Source organism: Lytechinus variegatus, chromosome 13 (genome assembly GCF_018143015.1).
Source record: "Lytechinus variegatus isolate NC3 chromosome 13, Lvar_3.0, whole genome shotgun sequence".
Classification (NCBI taxonomy): Eukaryota; Metazoa; Echinodermata; class Echinoidea; order Temnopleuroida; family Toxopneustidae; genus Lytechinus; species Lytechinus variegatus.
The window spans coordinates 10,862,448-10,884,735 of NC_054752.1; the positions used below are offsets into that span (position 1 = coordinate 10,862,448).

Here is a 22,288-nt window from a genome sequence, read left to right on the forward strand (position 1 = left end):
TCAAACCTGAATTTAACTCTTTTAATACCTTGCCTTCAACCCAAACCTACCCCCTGAACCTATTAAACATACATTGTAAAACCCTATTACCACCGTAAACCTACATATGTAACCCTACAACTTAGAAAAAAAAAAAAGCCTGCGGCAATCTTCACAGGAGCAAATGTCGTGTCACTATCTATCAAAATACATGTAGATATTGAGGGTCATTTAAAAGAAAAGATTAGATTACAGAGCAACTTTCCCACTGTAAAACCTGAAGCAGGGGGTGTTTCACAAAGATTTAAGTATATCTTAGAGTCGCACTCATTAATGCCTAGTTCCGCGAGGTATAAAAGGCATGACCGCATTGGTCAGATCATGTAAAGAGGACGCGTACTGCTGCGTATTAATAAATAAGATCGCACGTTGCATTCCAGATACAAGTTGGCATTTAAGTGCAACCTAAGTCATACTTAAATGTTTGGGAAACACCCCCCAGGATTTATTTTTCTTTACCTCATGCCACTTGCCAAACTTGAGTACGTTGATATTGTTGAGCTTGACTCCGCTCTGTTTTAGTTTACAGAAAACAGGCATGGATGTGTCCCCAACATAGATAGGAATGTCGGGATTCCTTGCTGATAGCAGCTCCAGAGTCGGGTAACTGCAATGAGAATGACATTGGTTGAAATGTTTGTAACAGAAGGACGCAAGACGCTTTGGGGGAGATTTTGAGATAAGGTTACATCTACAGATTTTGAACACAACAAAGTCCTCCCTCAACCTCCTATTGCCTATAATGATGATAATTATAACAACAACAACAACAATAATAACAAAGATAATAATAATAATAATGATAATAATAATGAAGATAATGATATTACTTATAATACTACTACTACTACTACTTCTACTTCTACTACTACTACTACTACTACTACTACTACTACTACTACTACTACTACTACTACTACTACTACTACTACTACTACTACTACTACTACTACTACTACTACTACTACTACTACTACTACTACTACTACTACTACTACTACTACTACTACTACTACTACTACTACTACTACTACTACTACTACTACTACTACTACTACTACTACTACTACTACTACTACTACTACTTCACTACTACTACTACTACTACTACTACTACTACTACTACTACAACTACTACTATTATTACTACTACTACTACTAATACTACTACTACTACTACTACTACTACTACTATTAATAACAATGATGATGATGGTAATAATCACTGGCGGATCCAGGGAAGGGAGTACAGTTGGACAGTGCCCCCCCCCCCCTTGAAAGGAACATTTACGATTTTTAATGTAAAAATGCCGTTAAAACAGAAGTGTCCCCCTACCTTTCTAAGTGAATATCTTGTTTTTTTTAATTTTTTATTTGCTTGTCAAATTTTTCTTAAGGGAAATGCGCCCCCCCCCCTTTGGAAAATCCTGTATCTGCCCATGATATTAAAAAAAATATAATAATTATTGGATAGTGCATACCATATTATGATAATATAATGTCTCTTTGCGCTTCCAAAGGACTTGGATTTAGTGCACATACATTTCAAGGACAAAAAAAGCAACTACTAATGCACCAAATAAGATCTGAATGCGATTATTATTAAATTTATCATGGACATGTCACTATGATCATGATAGATTTCTTTGATAGGAAATAATCAATCATACTGTAACTTCTCAAATAGACAAGTTTTTCCTTCTTTTTTTTCTTTAGTTTAGCCCACTTTTTCTCAACTGTCAACATGTAATCTATGACAGGAGATAAATGAGACACCTAGACAAACAAATTCAGCAAAAAGACGGCCTGCCCTTATAATAAACTTGAAAGTAATTTATAGTCAGCAAGTGGCAGAGTAAAGATCTTATGTGCAGCGGATTTTTCGCAAAAAGGTTTTTTTTTTCCATTTCAAATAATAGGGTCAACACATATAACAAGCATGTCAATAGTTCAAAATGAATTAATTCAAAGTCCAGATCAATTTATCACACAAATATAATTAATATAAATTGACTGACACACAATCCGAAAAGTGTGACCATTAAATACCATAATAAGATTTTTTCCTCCAAAAAGGAACTCTTATTTAATACATACTTGATTTATTCTTTCCATCTTAAATGATAGGGTCAGCAAAAATTACGAACTATATAAATTATAATGGACTTTGGCTAAGGTAGAACTGAAAGCTGATCTGTGAGAATAAACATCAAAGTTGAATTCTCAAAATATCTTTCAACTACAATTTATTTTAAAGTAAACATTGGTTACTAACTAGGGTCATTTATAATTCTGGTATGTTTCTCTTTGATCTTCATATCCTGAACTTAGAACCCCCCCCTAAAAAATAAAAACCAACCAAAGAAAAACACAAGAACAACCAAAAAGATCATCATACCAGATTGTGGCCATGTGGACTTGTGAAATTTCATTCTTTCAATCTTTTCAATTTCATGAAAGTAATAATGAACAATAATATTTGAAAAAAAAATCATAAATCAAAATTTAAAAACAATCCCCATGCCTTTGCTTTAAAATACTAGGCCTACTTTATGTATTTGTAGGCTATTTATTCACCTCAACTCACATATGGACCTGACTTTTGATTCATAGAATGAAAATATCCCAACCTTTTCTTTTTTTAATATCCTACCTTAAATGATCGGAATGCACATGGCTTATGTAGATGAAATCTGCTTTGGCCAGTCGATCAAGCCAGTTGGCTGGAGGTTCGTGGAGCAACCACCATCCCCTTGCAAACGCTGGGCCGGTCAGCCAGGGGTCGGTGAACATGATGGTGCCCCCGAGATTCAGCTCCATGCACGCATGGGTGAAGTAGGTGACCTGCAGCAGGTCAAAGGTCACAGATTGTAGAAAGTAAAAATAAATGCAAACTTTAAAGGAAAAGGATACTTCATTTTGATTCATTCTGGAAGAAAGTACAAATTACGGTAGAAAAAACATGAATCTATTCATCTGGACGTTATACTTTTATGATGCGGAGGACAGTTTCACATGCTATCTGGAACAACATTTGTAGTTAAAACCCGATACAAGGATGGTTTCAATTGTTTCATGGTACAAAATGATGGACTATACAGATTTCTTGTACATTGATCACATTTGATTAAGGAAGGAATTTAGTGCCTTTTGCGAGAAGTGTGCTAAAGTACATGCTGACATTTGCAAAGGCAAATCCAAATCCAAATAACATTCTATACTATTATGATCTTCATTGAAAATAAAAGTGAAAAAATGGGGGGGGGGGGGGAAACTGCCACATGTAAACACATTAATCATATCAATTTTTGACATCCTGTTAAAACAGGTAGGATGGTCTGCCATATGCACATACATTATTTTCATAGACATGGGGGCGGGGGCAGTAACCTGCCACACATACACACACACAACAAAAAAATCTTGTTACACATGTGGGGGGAGGGGTGAAACTGGCATATGTACACACATATTTTCACATGTTTTTTTTTTCAAACTGAAGCCACATGTAAAAACAGGAAAGCAATTTTACCTTGACTTCTCCGACCTGTAGAGGAAGCCGGTCTCTGCTGTCTGTCTCCCATGGCTGTGGGGGCTTGAGTTCAATCAGTGACATACTCCCATCCTCATCAACTTCAGATACTGAACATCAATGTGAATAAACAGGATATCATTTCACAAAACATGTTATGATAATCAAAGCTACAATTAGTAATCAAAGCTACTGAAAACCTGCCAATTGGATTGTCTGCCGGATTGTCTGTTGACCGAATTGTCCTTGAAACTATTCTTGGCAGGTGGCCAGGTTGTCCTTTAAAGTTTAAACTGTCACTTTCTTGGTGATCAATATAAAAATGAAAGTCAGTCTTATGTAAAGGTAAAGATTACCACTGATTTGATCTGAAACAAAATCCTAGCTGTGGCCAGCATAATGGCCCATTTGTTACATTTGTCTGTGATAAATGTACATGTTTTGTAAAAACTGGTGACACAACATTTGCTCCTGCCACAAACGCTTTGGGCTTAATTTCGTCGAAGATGTAGGATTAGGGTTAGGCTTGCAAATAGGGTTTGTGTGGAATTTCAAGAGGAGAAATTATCGCCAGAGAAAATGTCATGGAAAAACTGCACCTGAAAACCATCATTTAGCGCAAAAAAAAATGTATTCATTAACAAGTTAACAGTTATGGTTCAAAATGTCTGAAAACATTTTTGCACATTAGTGTGCTTGAAAGAATGAGTATGAGGGTAATTATTGAATGCATATTACAGTAGTCCTTTTAGTTCTTTAGAGCATGGCTTTCTATGGAGTTTAATGTATATCAAAAAGGGAGTGCTCTAATTAAAGGAAACATCCTAAAATTGAAAAATTAAAGACCATAATTCTTTGATCACTTAAAGTCAAACCTACTCTAATAATAATATCAATGTTAGATTTATTATAAGAATAATAACAATAATAGCTGTTTTTTAAGCGCCTTTTGCCTGAGAATACAAAGCGCTGCTATTATTACCCCGGCTTTAGCTCGAGCTACCATCACCGGCGCTCAGTGCATGCAAGGAATTAATCCTGCTGGGTACCCACTCACCTCACCTGGGTCGAGTGCAGCACAGTGTGGATAAATTTCTTGCTGAAGGAAAACACGCCATGGCTAGGATTCGAACCCACGACCCTCTGTTTGAAAGGTGAGAGTCAGAACCACTAGACCACGACGTGCCCATTAAGTGCATGTTATTCATACAGTGTAAATATGTTTCTCTCACTTGTCCATGTAATGAAACAATCAGGGTGAACTTCCCTTTTCTAATGAGTTGTGAAAAAGGAATTATATAATAGATTATAAAGTATAGTCTTTTATTACATGGGTTGTAAGAAAGGTGCATTTTCAGTTTCAGAATGCTGCAGTATAATCTACATGTACATGACAATGGACCATAATAAGGATGGATGGGGGGGCACTCCTGGAAAAGTTCAAGAGTGATTAAATGGCCCGTATTCTGAAGTTGCGTTTAATTTAAACTCTAGTTTTAAGATGTGGTTTAACTACATGTATGGAAAGACAGTTATTACATAAATCTATAGCAGTAGAGGTTCAATGTATCAGCGCATTTGACTCCCTAAACATTAACTGCCAGGGAAGGATAGGTATGACAGTTGTCTTCACCATTAAAGAAGTAGTAAAGAGCACAGTAAACATGATTCACTGTAAACAAAATTTTGAAACGTTTGGCTTCCCATATTTTTAGCACAGAGTTTAATAGACCATGGTCTAAGTTAAACCCGACTTCAGAGTACGGGCTGATGGCTTTATATATTGAACACAGTTCTATGTAAAGTGTATGTACATGAATTATTGTATTTATTTAAGCCATGTATGCTTCTCATTGTATAACTCTTATCGTCAGTTTCGTCATAAACCTATTTCTACAGTGCTACATGTATATGACCATTATGAAAGGATAAGCTGAAAGGCAATCAAATTATTAGCCAACATTTCCAGCAAAATCTATGTGCACTGAAGCTTACGGAATTAACTTCAGATTCTTATCTTTTGTTTGTGTGAATGTGTGGATGGAAGGCAGAGACGGCGTGCACATCAATTGATTTCCCATTGAACTCCATTTCAACCATATTGCCATTGTTGCATAAATTGCCTAATTCAATGAGCTAAAACAACAATGTAATCCCTCAACGCCATAGTTAGGGTAAAATGACACTTTGAAAAAAGGTCATAAATAATAAATTTTAATTAATCTTCTACATGTATACTGAATAGGAATGATTCTCATTCCATGTTCATTAGTCCATGAGTATCACATTATCAAGTCTATTAGTACATGAGGATAATACATTAATTTTGTATGGAACTAAAATATTGAAATATTAAATTTCGATATTGTTGATCTTGCGAGATCAGGAGAATGAATCCTTATACCAAGACCCCATGGAAGAACAGTGATATTTCGTAAATACTGCTGAAATGGGCCATCCTCCATATTTTATATATGATTTATACAATTTGGTAAATTATGTATTTAATTCTTTATGGAAATAAATAATACAAACAAACAACCAAGAAACTTCTTCAAGAGACGGGAGACAGGTCCAATGTTCACTTACCTAGCTGTTCTTGCCTGAAGCTGTCAGGTGGATTTGTGTAACGCATCGTTTTGGTATCCAGCTTCCAACCATGTTTGGTACATTTTATCACACTGCGAGGAAACAAAATAATAGCTGAGATTCATTTATCATAATAATAAACAAACAATAGTGTCCCCACACCTAACATACATGTACATGTATGATGCTCATTGTGCTAGCCTAGCAACTTCTTTTGTAGTATAACCTACAAGCTACATACATGTACAAAATTGTATACAAATCAAGTTAATTAACAAATTAACCTAAAAAAACCTTGAATTACAGTACGCAAAGGCTAGAAACATTTGCTACATGTACATGGATAGAAATATGCAACAGGCAATTCAGCATGAATGTGATGGTAGAGATTTCGCATGAGGTGAAAGAAAACTCTATTCAATGGCCAGGTTGAATAGTGTCTATCTTTCACCGAATGCGGAATATTGTACCATTGTACGAATAGAAATATTTGCTTTTTGTGCTGTACAATGCCTTGGAAGTGAGCGAAAATATTAAGGATTATTTGTCTATTAAAAATAAGACAGAATTTTTGAAAGCAAAAGCAAAATCATCATGATCATCATCATCACATCATCATTACCATCATCATCATCGTCATCATCATCACCATCATCATCGTCGCCACCATCATCGTCGTCATCACCATCATCATCATTACATCATCATCGTCGCATCACCATCATCGCCATCATCATTATCATCATTGTCGTCTCCATCACCACTACCATCATACTCACCATCATCATCACCGTAATCACCATCATCACCATCATCATCATCATCATCATTATCATCATCGAAATAATGAATGTTTCTTGAATTTTGTAACCCTCTATAATATACATATATGATACAAAATGAGAAAAATTACTTATTCTGATAGTCTTACCATCCGTCTGCATCTTCAATATCCTTGATGAACGTCCCTCCTTGATGTTTGCACTTGTTACGACACGCCTTGAATTCATCGCTCCCTGGCTCCTTGAAGATTACATATTTCTCATTCTCGGAACGATTGATGAGGTTGACGCCATCCCGAAGACCTTGGGTTTCGTGAGGAGACAGCTTCAGAACAGTTACTTGTTCCTGCTCCATCTTACAGGCATGTGAACCGCCTTGATGCAAATGCAGACTGACCTATACATAATGAATAATATTAGGGATGATGTATTTGCATCTCCGTCAAGAAAGTTGACCCGTCTCAGCTGTCTCACCAAAGTGAGGCATTGTACACATACATAATAAGTTTGATCAATGGCAAAGCTTTATACGAAAATGTCTTGTACAGTCTCTAGATATCGTATCCACAGGAACAACAGAAATTATATATTTGTGACCAGCCACCCCGAAACCAACAATAAGTTGCCCGAAATGAAATTGGAAGCTTTTGAAGAGCTTGAAAAAGCACGTCCTAAAGCATCAAGATTGGTTAATTTGATCGACAAATCATAAACACACAAGTACATGTACATGTATTGGACTGAAGTAGAAGAAATTCAGAGGAATTAAGAAAATAAGAAACAAGGTTTGTAGTTTTGGTTCAGTCAAACATGAGATATGTATATACTGTGCGATCATCGAGATACTTCCATGCAGTCCACTTTTTTACACTGGGACCCGTTGCATAAAACTTTTGCTATGAAAAGACTATAGCAAGAAAAAACTGCCAACATTTTTTAATGTATAAGTTGAAATGACATAATTTTGTTTGCCAGAGTTTTTGTTTATTTGCCAGATTTTTTTTATATGGCAAAAGATTTATGCAACGGGTCCCTGATGTTATAAGATATCTTATACCTATTAAATCATTTACTAGTACGACTTAAATTTTGTCAACTAGAGGAATACATTAATTACAAGATTTCAGTATGCTTATTTTCTTTTTCTCACTTTTGAACACCAATTTACTATTTTGGCTATTTACAGAGAACCTTCTCGGGTGACCTACATGTATTGTTGGTTTTGGAGTGGCTAGTCGCATTCGATCTATGTATCTATTGTTACTGTACCTTTCAACAATTTGATCTAATGAGTTCCACACGGAAGACGAGCAAACATGGGCCACGAAGCACCTTTCTCGCTTCACAAGCTGAAATGAATGAATACAAAAGAAAAAAATGTAAATTTAGGGAATAATGCAGAAGAAAATCAAGAAAAACATGTGCAACTTAACCAAAATTTAATAAATCCTTATAAACAATTTCAATGAATTACAATTTTAAATGTATTACCTTTACATCAAGGTAAAAACAATGGATAATAAATTATAAATAATATCCAGGAGAATATTGAAATAGTTGATTATTAATGTCATTTAATTCCCATTCATATTGTTCACAGTACACTTTTCCTGTCCCACTGCATTTTATCCTGCTGCGTGGCACCAACTGACATGTAGTTAGAAATGATTCGAGTGTTATTAAGGTCCCATGACATTTGCTCTGGCGACAATTGCACCTAGGTAAAATCTGCAAGTTACATGTACACCCTATAAGCCAAGCACAACAATACCTCCAAAACATAAATAAACCTAAATCCTAATCTTTACATTATTCTGAACCAAAACGACTATTATGCTCCTAACGCCTAACCCTACATGTATGCCCTCTGAGATATGAAGACTGGAGCAAATGTTGTGTCACCATTATCAAAAGCCTTTGACAATTACATGTATAAATCAAGGCTAAAGGGTTAATTTAATTGGATTGGAACTTTGCTAGAATTTGCATGTGTCACATGTTACAAAATATCAGAAGTTCCCCTTTTTATGTCCCTTCATGCAAATAAATATGTCTATTGCCACAGTTACAAAACCTAAACAAAACTATTTTCACTCTTTTTGTTGATTGTGTAATTGTCCTTTCATTGGAAGTCTTTACCTTGGAAACCCGTTGCTCTTTTGATTTTTTCACTAATGAAAAGAAAATACATGAAGTACAGGTGGGTGTTTCATAAAGCTTAAGAACGACTGGTGATCCTCTTCTTACGCGCAAAATCCTCGCCAATGAATGTTTTTGTGTATACCATTTACCGCAAGAAAGGATCACCAGTCGTTTTTAACGTCGCTCTTAACTTTATACGAACGGCCTTATGAAACGGCCCCCTGGTCCTGTTGCGTCCTCGGAACATTTGCCTTTTTAATAGATTACATATGTGCACACAATTTTTACATTCTCAAGTACCTTAACAGGTGCATACAATTTGTACAGGTGTGTACACAATGCATATCATTTTGATGGAACAAGTTAAAAACAAGAGGGACGCCTCTGGCACTCCCGCCAGCATTACGCAATTCAATATTCATATAGTAGCAGTGTTGACTTTGCAACACTGAATAATTATTAACATTGATGGGGTAATGGCCCTCTTATCAGCTGCATGGAATATACAAAAATGATTAATGATGAACTACATGTATTTTTATATATCAGAAAAAAATCCATTGACATTAGACCTATTAAAGGAAACACATGGTGATTTCACTTCATGCATACATGTATTCAGGTTTAAAGTGATCATTTCACTTTGTTCTGATTTAAAAAATTCTCATTTTGGTTCTTGAAAATGGGCTAAACATTAGGCTTATAGTGTAAAAATACCATCCCAAAAGTTTCAAAGTATTATATATACAGGATCAATTTTAAAACCTTGGAGATGTAAACCAAAGTTTGAAAATAATTGGGAGTTGGTTTCAATGACTATGTGTAGAGAGCGAATCTGTGCAACACAACACAGATGAACACAGCATGACCTACATACAGTGTATACAAGGTATACACTGAATGTACAGTGCAGCTAATAGCGTGTGTATAGGAGATACACACAGCAGAAGGCAGTCAACATAGCCAACGGACTTTTTGAATTGGAGAAAACTGGTCATAAGCTGAGCCTGTCTACTAGACGGTTCTCAAAATCAAGCTAATAAATTGCTACTTGTATCTAAATTAGAGTTTTTCATCCTATATTGAAGTCTGTTTCAGGGTTTTTGAGGACAAATACAGGCACTCATACACATGTTTCGTCTCAGTTTGAGAATTTTTTAAATCACCTGCTTACAAAGTTAAACGATCCCTTTAAACAAGGACATACTGTACAGTAGATTTTAAAAAGGAGTTAAAAAATATTCTGAGGCGCATTGTATTATTATTACCCCGGTTTTTGCGCAAGCTGCCTTTAAGTGATATGCATTCAAGGGATTGATCCTGCCGGGTACCCATTCATCTCACCTGGGTTGAGTGCAGCACAATGTGCATGAATTTCTTGCTGAAGGAAATTACGCCACGGCTGGGATTCGAACCCAAGACCCACTGTTTCAACGTCAGAAGACTAATATACTGGGCCACAACGCTCCACTTAACCACCACTTAAACTTTCCTTTGTTTGATGGTGGTGGTGGTAGTGATTTTATACATGATTGCTAAGAAAGCATGAATGCTTGTAAGCAAGCAACCTGATGTCTGAAGGCTTAAGGTCCTCTCCGAAGGACCTGGTACTGAGGATTAATGCCTTACCAAAGGGCACTAGCGCACCAAGTGGGAATCAAACCCGGGTCACCGGAATATGAATCCCCGCTCTACCGACTGAGCTACATGAATATATCTCAATTACCTCAAGTTGTTGCAAGGATGGACTTGAAATAAGCCTGTTCACGGCTGTAAACTGCGCACAAGCAGTAAAAGGTCATTTTAGATAAACCATGAAGTTGGTTTTCAAATTCACTGACATAGGCATTTGTGATTTGATGATTATTCATCACATCCAAGCTGAAGAGTAACAAAGTCTTCTTAATCACTGGTATTTGACACTGACAGTAGCCCAAACTATAGTCAAATGTGCCAGGAGCAGACAATAAAACAAACATATTAAAAAAAAAAACTTTACCCCTGATGTATCATGTACTATTCTAGTCACCTGCTCTATACAATGCCTTTCATTCTTAGAATTTGAATGCTTTGCCGGGAAATCTTATGCTACATCTTCATTTGAAAATGTTTGTGCTCATCCTAGTAAAATCTAATGAAAAATCGCAAAGATCATTTGAGAAAAGTTGATCATCAGCTAAAAACAGTGAACTGGCTTATAGGACTGGATATTGTTTGTGGAGTTACTACTCCATGATTAATTGTCATTACAGTAAATTACCATGATGTCAATAAGGGCAAGTCCAAGCTATTGTCCCCTCTGAAGCCGAAATTAAATCTTTGCCTAAATCTAACATATTGACATTGTATGTCATTTTAAAGCTTACATTCTGAAGTTTTTTGGCCAATTTTTTTTCTTCTGAAAACGCTAAGTTAATGAATGCCACAGTCATGATTCCAAGAAATCATTAATTAGCGTGATGTACGGGACATCACATTTTTTGATCTGCAGATAATGCAAATTATATATTTGAAAATATTTCAGTGGGGACTTGTTGCGCTATTAATCTCATGCAAACATTAGAGACAAAAATGATTTTGAAAATTAATTGAGTAGGTTAATTATTTGGTGTCCAACAGGCAGTGTCCCATATGTCACAATTTAGCATATATGTTTTTTAGATTCTAATTAAGAAAAAGTTGAGCAGATTTCTTCACACTTTTGAGAGTTCTAATTTCCCAAAATTAAAGTGAATTTACTGAATTAATTTCATTTTTAATTATATCAGCTAATTAAGCTTTGTGACATATGGGACAAATGTGTGACGTACGGGACACACCATAGGATTTCTATGTAATTTTAATTAGGGTTATTTTTTAAAAAGGAGCAAAGATAATGTAAATTGAGATAAATATTATATCAGTGGTTGAATATTGGTAAAAGGCTGATAATAAAGTTACGATTTGTAATAAATAACATTAATTATTATTGATTAGTTAAGTCCAGGCTCGACATTAGCGGTGGCCCACGGCCACCAGAAATTCACCGGGCCACCAGAAATTCACCTCGGGCAACCATTATTGAAAAAATGTTAAGTTTTGGTGGCCCGAATCGGGCAACCAATAATTTTCAAAGTAGCGCAATTTTTCTCCCAATTTTGCATGCATTTATCAACTTGCAAGCCAATTCGTCATGCGCCCTTTTTGTTAATCTACACACAAATACACACACCAAGATTGCATAGTCATGACAGCATGGAGGCCTACCACTACAGCATACAGTATATATTCAGCCTGCTGCGCCGGCCGTCTGGCGTGCGTGAGCTTGCATTCATGAAACCACTTCAGCTAGCTGTGCGCTAGCAGACTATTCAGACTCAGGGAGCTGCGATACGAAATGTTACTGCTAAGAAATCTTCCACAGAACTATGAAATTCTAACGTCAAAGTCACATTTCACACCAATGAAATGCCGTTCTACAGTCCATATTACTAAATCCTGATTATTTGCAAGCATTAAAAAGAGGAATTATGACCTCTCTTTTGACTCAAAAAGACCAATTTCCAAATGCATTAATACACATAAAACTCATAGGTGAGTACATCACAGTCCCACATGTGCATTTGTATGTATGTTGATATTTGGTTTCTTACGAAGCTGTGTCGTTTCTAGCCAAAAATAAACAGACAGCTTCTTTCTTTCTTGTTTATAAATGACTTCTTAAACCACTCTTAAGGAAGTAAATACTTTGGGAGGGCATTTCATTGATATGAAATGTGAATTTTCCATCATTTTGTCAAATATACAGGGAAGGACTTTTCTCACTGTTTTTTCCAGATATAACTTTTGCCGTTTTCTTATTTTTTTCTTTCATTTTTTTTTATAGTGATTAAACCATTTATACCCCTTCCCATTGAATATGCCTGATTAAAGAATATGTTTCTACTGAATAATAATAATTTTCCCATTTTTTATTAATTGTGTCTTATTCATTTTTCTTTCATTTTCTTTTGTTTTTTTCTCTAATTTTTTTCTGTTTTTTTTTCTTTCTTCATTTTCTTTTCTTTGTTGTATTTCACTTATTTATTTTATAATTTTTGTTTTCTTTTTTTTAATATACAATTCTAAAAATTTTTGTTTCCCCCTTTTATGCATTGTTCTAATCTTGCAGCATATTTTTCTGTGATTTTCTCCTGCTATAATATTATAATATACATAGTATATAACACCTGGGAACAATACAATTCTTTTGTTATCTTTCAATCATTTCATATTCACAATGATAGAACAATTTATATATTACCACAAATCAATAAGCAAAGTAAAAATCAGCAAACAAGATTTACATAAAAGATGTACAAAGTGGAAGTAACTTAGTGTTAGTGGCTGCAGAATTAATATTTCAGAAATGTGTTTCATTCATTTTTAATCAATGTTTTTCTTTATATTTTTCGGGCCACCAAACTTTACTAACGGGCCACCAAAAAAAGTTAATGTGGAGCCTTGAGTTAAGTTATTCATTAAATCTTGCATAATTATAAGGTCATAAAGTTTTTTATGTTTTGTTTAATTATATAATATAATAGAAATACAAATCATAATAATCCATGTAAAACTACTTTGGTTTACATCCAGTTAATTATAAACTTTGATGAAATTTCACTTTCCCCATTTGTTTAACACACGGAATTATTTGCAAGACATCTTTCATAATATTTATAAGGCCGTAAAGTGTTTATGTTTTGTTTCAGTGTATGCTATTAAAGAAATATATATATCAATCATGATAAATCCATGTAAAACTTAACTTAGTTTGATTTGCATCAAGTTAATTATAAATTTTGATGAAATTTCACTTTCCCCATTTGTTTTACACATAGACAAATGTCTCGTACGTCACAGCGCGGTTGTTTACATTCTGAGCTATTACATAATAACACCAATGAGTTCTATCATTTCATTCATGGCTAATGAAACTTGATTAGATACAAGATGAAAACATGATAATGAGAGATTTCCAGCTTATTCCAATTCACAGAGTTTTAATGACAACCTTTTTTTTTTAAAAAATCAGCTTTCGTCTGGTCCCATACGTCCCATACGAATTGTAGATCGCCAATTTTTTTTATGAATAAAGAGGGCACGACTGGCCTTCCAAATTCCATAAAAGATTCTCTGTTGAGTATTCATTTCTTATGTTACACAACTTTAAAGTCTCTAAATGTCCCGCTCGTCACAAGTCAAATAGCTTGGACCTGCCCATAATAAAGAAGGGGGGGGGGGTGGTAAAGTAAATGAGTTATGAGTAATGCAATTGTCACAAATATCTTCACACATAGCATGCCATACAAATTCTTTTAAACACAGTGTGGCAATGAATGGAATGAAATAGTTTGTAAGTATCTACGCTCATATACATGTACATGTAGGTATAGATCAGTCATCATTGCATATTTCTGTTTCTGTTTGTGGTAACTCCCGTAGGAACTTGGCAGGACAGCATTTTGCTGGTAAACGCCAAGCTGGTATATAACCAATTACCTATGAAACATTAAACATCTATGTTAATCAGTCATAGTGGCTGACGTTATAGACGACAGATATCACTCTCGGGCCTTTTTATCAAAGTGGAGACAATGGTAGAGTTGGGATTCGAACTCACAACCTTGCGATTATGAGTCCAATGCTCTAACCACTGGACCACACGACCCGCTATATTAAATAGGTACAGTAGGCTGCTAAAATTAGTCCACCCTGTACGTGCTGTTATGATTGTATAATTGTAGTTTCTAAAACCTATAAATGCAAGTTTCATTGTACATCAAGTATTATTCAGTAGCTACACTGTAGGCCCTTTGCATGACTCAATGCACGTAATCAAATTTTATGAACCTGACCTAAACTACGTACATGTATGACTCAGATGCTTATCCCTGCCTACATAGGGCCAACGTGTATAAAGACTTCAGTTTGATGGATCTTTTCAGTAAACATTGTTTCTTTTATATAATTACATCGCTCAGTCAAGTATCAAGACAAGCTATTAAAGATGTTAGCAGAAGTTTTGGTTAATTACATACAGGGTACTGAACACATTATTAGCGGATTACGAAGTACAGCTAAAATTTCTCAACCAAAACCATTTGGTTTTGACATTTTTTCTGACCAGTCGCACAATGGGACGGAATGCAATGACCAATCCCGAATTCAAGTGAATTTAAGTAAATAAAGAAAAATTGGGGGACGAGGCAGTACCGATTTTGATTAATATTTTATCACTGTTAGATATGAAGGAAAAGACAAGGTCATATGAAGGAAAATACAAGGTCAGACATACACTGTAGATTGGAAGTTTTGGAACCTTGCAAAAATTTACATTAAACTATATTACAAAATAACATGGTTCCCTTTTTCTGTCCCATCATGCATATAAAATATTGTTTTTGCCAACTGGTGTCAAAATGTTCATCATTCTTGCATTTGTTGTGTAATTGCCCTATGATAAAGAAGTCTTAAAATATTGTTTTTAGTTCTGGTTAGAAGCCTCTCATACTTTTGAGTTTTCTGTAATGACAGTAACAAAAATAAAAATATGCATATGTTGAATTGTGCCTTCAGGACTATTGGCTGAGACCCATATGGTGTCATTTTGAAGTTCACGAGTTGAAGTCGTTATACATAAGAATTGTACAAGCAATTCATTTACTTAGTTATATCCTCTTTGAGGATATTCATAGCATATGATGATTAAGAATATTCCAGAATGTCTCAGTAAAGCTTTGTTAGGCATGCCAATTTAATGAGGCTGAGTATTTTTTCTTTTTTTTAATTTCTGGAATGTACAAAGATGGACATTATAGACTGCTTTAAATAGAGCCTGCCAGCAGAGGAAAATCACAATAAGAGATAGATGTAAGATCATTAATTTTGTTTCGTGTAGTGTATGATTGATCTATTTCCTGTAATAAAAAAGGAAATCAAATTGAAAACTAATTATTTGTTGCAGTATAACAAAGTTTGTACAGGTGGAGTAAAAAGCATGTACATCCACCTTGGTTTGTCCACACAAATCGTACAACAGCAGAATTATCAAATTAAAAAAAAAATAATGTGCCCTTGACCCTCAGTTTTTATTTTGTTGAGTAGGTTTAATTATTGAAGTAGGATTTTCTTTGAGCCCCTCCAATATATGGGTAAAATCTTAACTTCAACTTGAATAAATACCATTAATTGTGGTAATGATCTCAAAATGAGTTCGAACAGAATCCAATTAAATTACCACCAAAGTGTTTGTGTAAGGTATTTAAATATGTGCCAAACAGCTCTGGAAGAAAACATAGATCTAGTCATAGTCACAGAGAGCGCCCCACAGAGTTGAATATAGACCTTGCCAGCCTTTGTGTATCGCCATTTTTGGTTGCATACTATACAAAACATGAGGGAAATGCCTGGATCTACATGTAGATCTAGATGAATTTTACATTTTAAGTATTTTTTCCTTCAAATTTGTAATCTAAAAATTAGGGATGAATATACATATAGAAATAGAGGTTTTTGGCAAAGAAAAAGGTAGAATTATTTCATTTCTCTTCGGTTGACAGCACCGTGTTTGTGGTGTGTTCTCTGACTGGGCTGATGTAACCAGTAGAATACCACAAGCGAGTGTCCTCGGAGCCCTGAGCACTTTTTATAATGTACATTCATTATCTGCCAGATCAGATTTCAAGTACTGTTTATTTATTTGCGTGATACCAAGATATACTAGCATGTAAAAAATGACAATGATACCGAGTTAGAACAAGCAGACTATTGTCTTGTTTCATGGTCTGAAAAGTGGCCATCAAAGTTCCACCCGAATAAATGTTGTGTACTTTCAAATTTTGGTATTAAAAAAGAAAGATAAATTTAATGACTATACAATGACACATGATAATGCCTCACATAATCCATCACAAGTTGAAACTAGTGAAAATTTAAGAGTGATAGTTAACACGAAGCTTAGTTTTGACCAGCACTTTCAGTAAAAGAAAGTCAATAGGCTAATGAATCTAAGAACATTTGTTTATCTTCACAAAAGGAGAACTTTTTACTCCTATACAAAGCATTAATTAGACCGCAGTATGCTCATGCAGTATGGAGTCCATACTTTTATAAAGAAACCTTCAAGAACTAGAAAATGTACAAAGAAGGGCCACTATAAAGAAGAGCTCTTTCTTTACGAACAAAAATAACCAAAACATCTTACATTATATGGCCAAGGAGATCAAAGGTAATGATAAAAAATTGTACATTCCGAGGTCAGTAACTGAGAAACGTACTTAAGAAATAAGAATTCTTTTTACATAAGATTGAGGAAACCTTGTAATGAATTAGTAAATGCACCAAGTGTCCACAGCTTTGAGAATGACTGGATTTAAGTATTGGAGATGTGAACCAGTGAAGTTCAAGTTTGATGCTGACCCACCAGGACACGATCTGGCTAACTTAAAGAGACAGAATTTGGAGCTGAATACGGAGTCTAAGCCTGCATCCATAAGTATCCAACATGTGTCACCCTTGTGCCCTCTCCCAAATTCTCTCATTTTCCACTTTTATACACAGCCGTGTGCCGATGTGCACTCGCACCAGTGCCAGGTTAGTATTAGTGTACTATTTAGGGTACCTAGATCTAGATCTACTCAACGCTGTTGGGCGCCCTTCCTCATAAGCGAAATTGAGCATGTCCAAAAATCGCCTAAATCAAGTATCCAATCTTCCCCTTGTAGTATCTTTGTTTCAAGTGCACGGCATATGAGATGATCCCATTCCCATGGGTGACCTACACTGGTATCTAGGTAGGTCAAACTCAGCTCCGCTCATCTCAGCTCGGTCCAGCAACAGAGCACCAAGCAAGTGAAACTGAATTAGCTACCAAGGAGAACAGGGAGGAGCTAGCAGAGTGTCACCAACACAAGTGCGAGGTAATAGTATGTTATACTAACTTCGCACATCGAACATTTGGCCCTGGATTTCTACGTATGTATGTAGTCCGCAAACGTCGCTTCATTACCTAGAAGAAATATTTTACTAAAACTCCTCACTACTTACCAGGGCTCTGGTGAGTAGCCATACAATCATGATTTTTGTTCTAAATTCATGAATCAAAATCATAAAAAAGAGCAAATTCACTTATCTCGACCTGGAAAGTGACTTCGCATGTTCCTTCTAAAGAAAATAAAAGGAAGCCCAATGGTGGCGCTAATAAATTTCACAACCTTAATTCAGTTCCTCGGTAATTTTATAACTGTGTCTAAATTCTTTGAATGCCTTATTTTTATGATTATTATTTTATTTAATATGGGCACCAATAAATGAAATACCTTTAAAAATGTAATTAAAGATTATCGTTGTTAATGATAACTTTTTTGCAAATAATTCAAAATGGTGACTAACATTAGGGGTCTAGATCTACTATTTAGATCTAATTTTTCTAAAAAAAGAAGAAAAAAATTGACTGCGACCCTGCGTACCTGGAATTAAACGAGCTTTGTTCGTTTGTCAATAATACGGCCCACCAAAGTCTATTCTATAAAGTTACAATGAAAAGATGGGACTCTTCACAGACTTCACATGATGCTTTGTGTGACGATTTGCATGTAAAATAGTCTAGACTCTTGCAGGTGCCTAGTCATTCCCTTGTGTCTTTGATAAGAATAAAAAAAAAATGATATTGTCAGTTGTCACGATTTTACAGGAAGCGACGTCAAGATCAAGAAAAGATATTGTGTAACGTTATAACTTTGTTTGGAACAGAGTGCTAAGAAGTCACCAAAATCCGAAGAAGAAAAAAAGGGACTATATATTGATCGGTATTAAGTAAACTGCAACATGATTAGATTTTAGATTTCGTCAAAGTAACTTTTTTTGTGCAATCCCATGGAAGTATTTCACCAAGGGTGGTATTTTGAGGTCATTTTATCATTAAAATATTTCATTTCTTAAAATGAAATTAGTATTCTGATATATGACAGTTTATCTCTCAGATAAAATTTGAAATTTTATCTTGCAATTCCGTTGCCATGCCCTATCTATATGTATAGATGAAGATGATCAATACGCGACTGAGCAGTGTCTGCATAGGCTTACCAATCGAGTATTTTACCATTATAACGCGGATGATGTGTTTGCAACCATGTTACTTCGAAGAAAAAAAAAATTAAAAGAGGGTAGGGGCTATTTTATCTCTGCTACATTGATTTCATCAGAATTTCTAGGTGAATCAACTCCAAATGTTGACATGGAAATGAAGAAAAATGATATATTTATTGTACAATCAGGAATAAGAATTTTCTGACTAATGTCTTTGAAATGATACTCGAGTTGAATCGCTATAAATCACTTCGGAAAAAAGACGAGTATTGTCATATTTTAAAAACAAATTGCTGTAAAGACGAGCAAGTATATTTGAAGTAGACTGGCAGCAGTCTGTTTCGAGGACGTTTTAAAATTTTTTTTAAATTGCTTGCTGCCGCATTTGTGCTTTCTTAGCACTCACACTCAGTGAGCAGTCAGGTAAAAAACCATCGGTATATGCCAATCCGGAATCGGAAAGTAATTCAACATGTTCAAGGGTACCGTATGGTATCTCACTGAAAAAAACCATCGGTATATGCCAATCCGGAATCGGAAAGTAATTCAACATGTTCAAGGGTACCGTATGGTATCTCACTGATTTTTACCGAGATAAATATTCATGTATCTCAGAATACCACCCCAGTATTCTCCAAAAAAATAGTGGAAGTAGAGAGTTGCAATGCGTCATGCCTTGCCCTTTTTAATAATTTTTTTCCGTTCACTGTGGCATGCAATTTGAACCCTTTCGAGTGGTAGAGTGTCGGGGAAGATCATCAGTCACTACCGTAACGCTCGTTGAAACTGTTGACCACTAGCGTTCGACCAATAAGAATGAAAATAGCGACTGGAAAAAATGAGTATTGCGTCTCCGAAATGGTGCAAACAAAAGGGAAATTGCATTTCTCCCTTGCGATATAGATTAGGATGTAGGATTGAAGGATTGTATGTGATATAATGGGGCTAGAAATAAAGCATGACTTTCTTAACATTATTCAACTACCCGAATTCTACCTGTTAATCTTAATCATTATGGATGTGTAACAATGAGGAGACTACGTTCAACAGGAAGTTTGTGCAGAATAAAGTTACATGACAGTCAGAGGGAGAGAGGGGAGGATAAGCATTTACGTGCGTCTCTATGGTTTGTCTACATTATTTTCTTTTGAACCTAATCTTGATTTTGGTTTCAAAACACGCCCCGATAAGTAAATATTTGAATCATATACATGTACTGTATGTGGTTAAATGGCCTCGATCACCCCCCCCCCCCCCCAATGACGAACAATAAAACACAGACTGGAATTTGATGAAACCCATATAAAAGTGTTTTTCTTTATCATTGCATCATTATTTTTTATATGAAAATATAAAGGAAATTAAAATAAAATTCTAAAAGCGATTATGACAGTGTCAACGCCCGATGTCAACGTGAAATATTATCTTAATGGTTATAAAAAAAAATTGTTGCACAGTAATATTGTGCCAGAATAAAACTGGAAATACGAAACTCATTACAAAAGAAATGCAAAGGATATTCATTCGACCCAACCCATTTCCAGTTTTATTAATTCAATATACCAAATTGACGAAATGCATCCATATGATTCGGCGATTGTCACTGATTCAACAGGATGGGCAATCATTTCAATTAAATTTGTAAAAATGAGGGAAAAAATAAGAATGCTCTTGGAACTATTTTACTTGCGGAATAATTATCACTGATACCTAACCGTTTGAGGTGATAAATGGCATGACCTCCTCAGAGGATGTTTAATAGTGAATAACTCGAATCTTCGGCCAAATACTAAAAATTGGCGGAAATATATCGAATGACATATATTGGGAACAGTGATTGGCGTTTTCTCAAAGCCCAGATATTCCCCTTTCACCTGCCGTAGGTCCCATGCTGGAACACTCGGTCTAACTCTTATTGTTTACGATTGAATCTACAACCCATTCCAGGAAATAGGCGAAAATCGCAAAATCCCGCCAAAATTAATCTTTTTCTTTGATCGAAATAAAACATATCGAATGACATATATTGGGAACAGTGATTGGCGTTTTCTCAAAGCCCAGATATTCCCCTTTCACCTGCCGTAGGTCCCATGCTGGAACACTCGGTCTAACTCTTATTGTTTACGATTGAATCTACGACCCATTCCAGGAAATAGGCGAAAATCGCAAAATCCCGCCAAAATTAATCTTTTTCTTTGATCGAAATAAAACATATCGAATGACATATATTGGGAACAGTGATTGGCGTTTTTCTCAAAGCCCAGATATTCCCCTTTCACCTGCCGTAGGGCCATGCTGGAACACTCGGTCTAACTCTTATTGTTTACGATTGAATCTACGACCCATTCCAGGAAATAGGCGAAAATCGCAAAATCCCGCCAAAATTAATCTTTTTCTTTGATCGAAATAAAACATATCGAATGACATATATTGGGAACAGTGATTGGCGTTTTCTCAAAGCCCAGATATTCTTTTCAGATTATAGATAATTGTTTACTCCTCATACCGATATCTTTTAATATAATCATGATAATTTCAATTTCAGTTCGTGCTTTTGTAGACACGGTACACAAAATAGTCCGCTATCTTCTAAATCCTTATTGGTCGGGCGCTATTGGTCGATAACTTAAAGGTCAAGTCCACCTCAAAAAATTGTTTATTTAAATCAATAGAGAAAAATCAGACAAGCACAAAGCTGAAAATTTCATCAAATCGGATGTAAAATAAGAAAGTTATGACATTTCAAAGTTTTGCTTATTTAAAAAAAAATTGTTATATGAACGAGCCAGTTATATCTAAATGAGAGAGTCGATGACGTCACTCACTCACTATTTCTTTTGATTTTTATTGTTTGAATTATACAATATTTCAATTTTTACGAATTTGATGATTAATAGCAGGGGCGTCGATCCATTTTTCAGATTGGGGGGGCAAAATCATTAACGTTCCACAGGCGCTGGATCGTACAAGACACTCACACATACACACGCACACACATATATACATATATGTATAATATATATGTATAATATATATGTACACACACGCACCCCCCACACACACACACACACACACACACATATATATATATATGGTC

General features: G+C 35.3%; 1 protein-coding gene across 1 annotated transcript in view; it reads right to left on the reverse strand.

The window, feature by feature from the left end:
- LOC121426034 (cytidine monophosphate-N-acetylneuraminic acid hydroxylase-like) overlaps window positions 1–22,288 on the reverse strand; it is a 51,163-nt gene that overhangs the window by 25,724 nt on the left and 3,151 nt on the right. The window contains exons 2-7 of the mRNA XM_041622163.1: window positions 8,212–8,291; window positions 7,092–7,339; window positions 6,161–6,252; window positions 3,572–3,681; window positions 2,693–2,883; window positions 499–646 (exon numbers count right to left, since the gene is read on the reverse strand). Of these exons, the coding sequence (XP_041478097.1) occupies window positions 499–646; window positions 2,693–2,883; window positions 3,572–3,681; window positions 6,161–6,252; window positions 7,092–7,297 (747 nt within the window). The 5' untranslated portion in view covers window positions 7,298–7,339; window positions 8,212–8,291. The remainder of the gene's footprint in view (window positions 1–498; window positions 647–2,692; window positions 2,884–3,571; window positions 3,682–6,160; window positions 6,253–7,091; window positions 7,340–8,211; window positions 8,292–22,288) is intronic.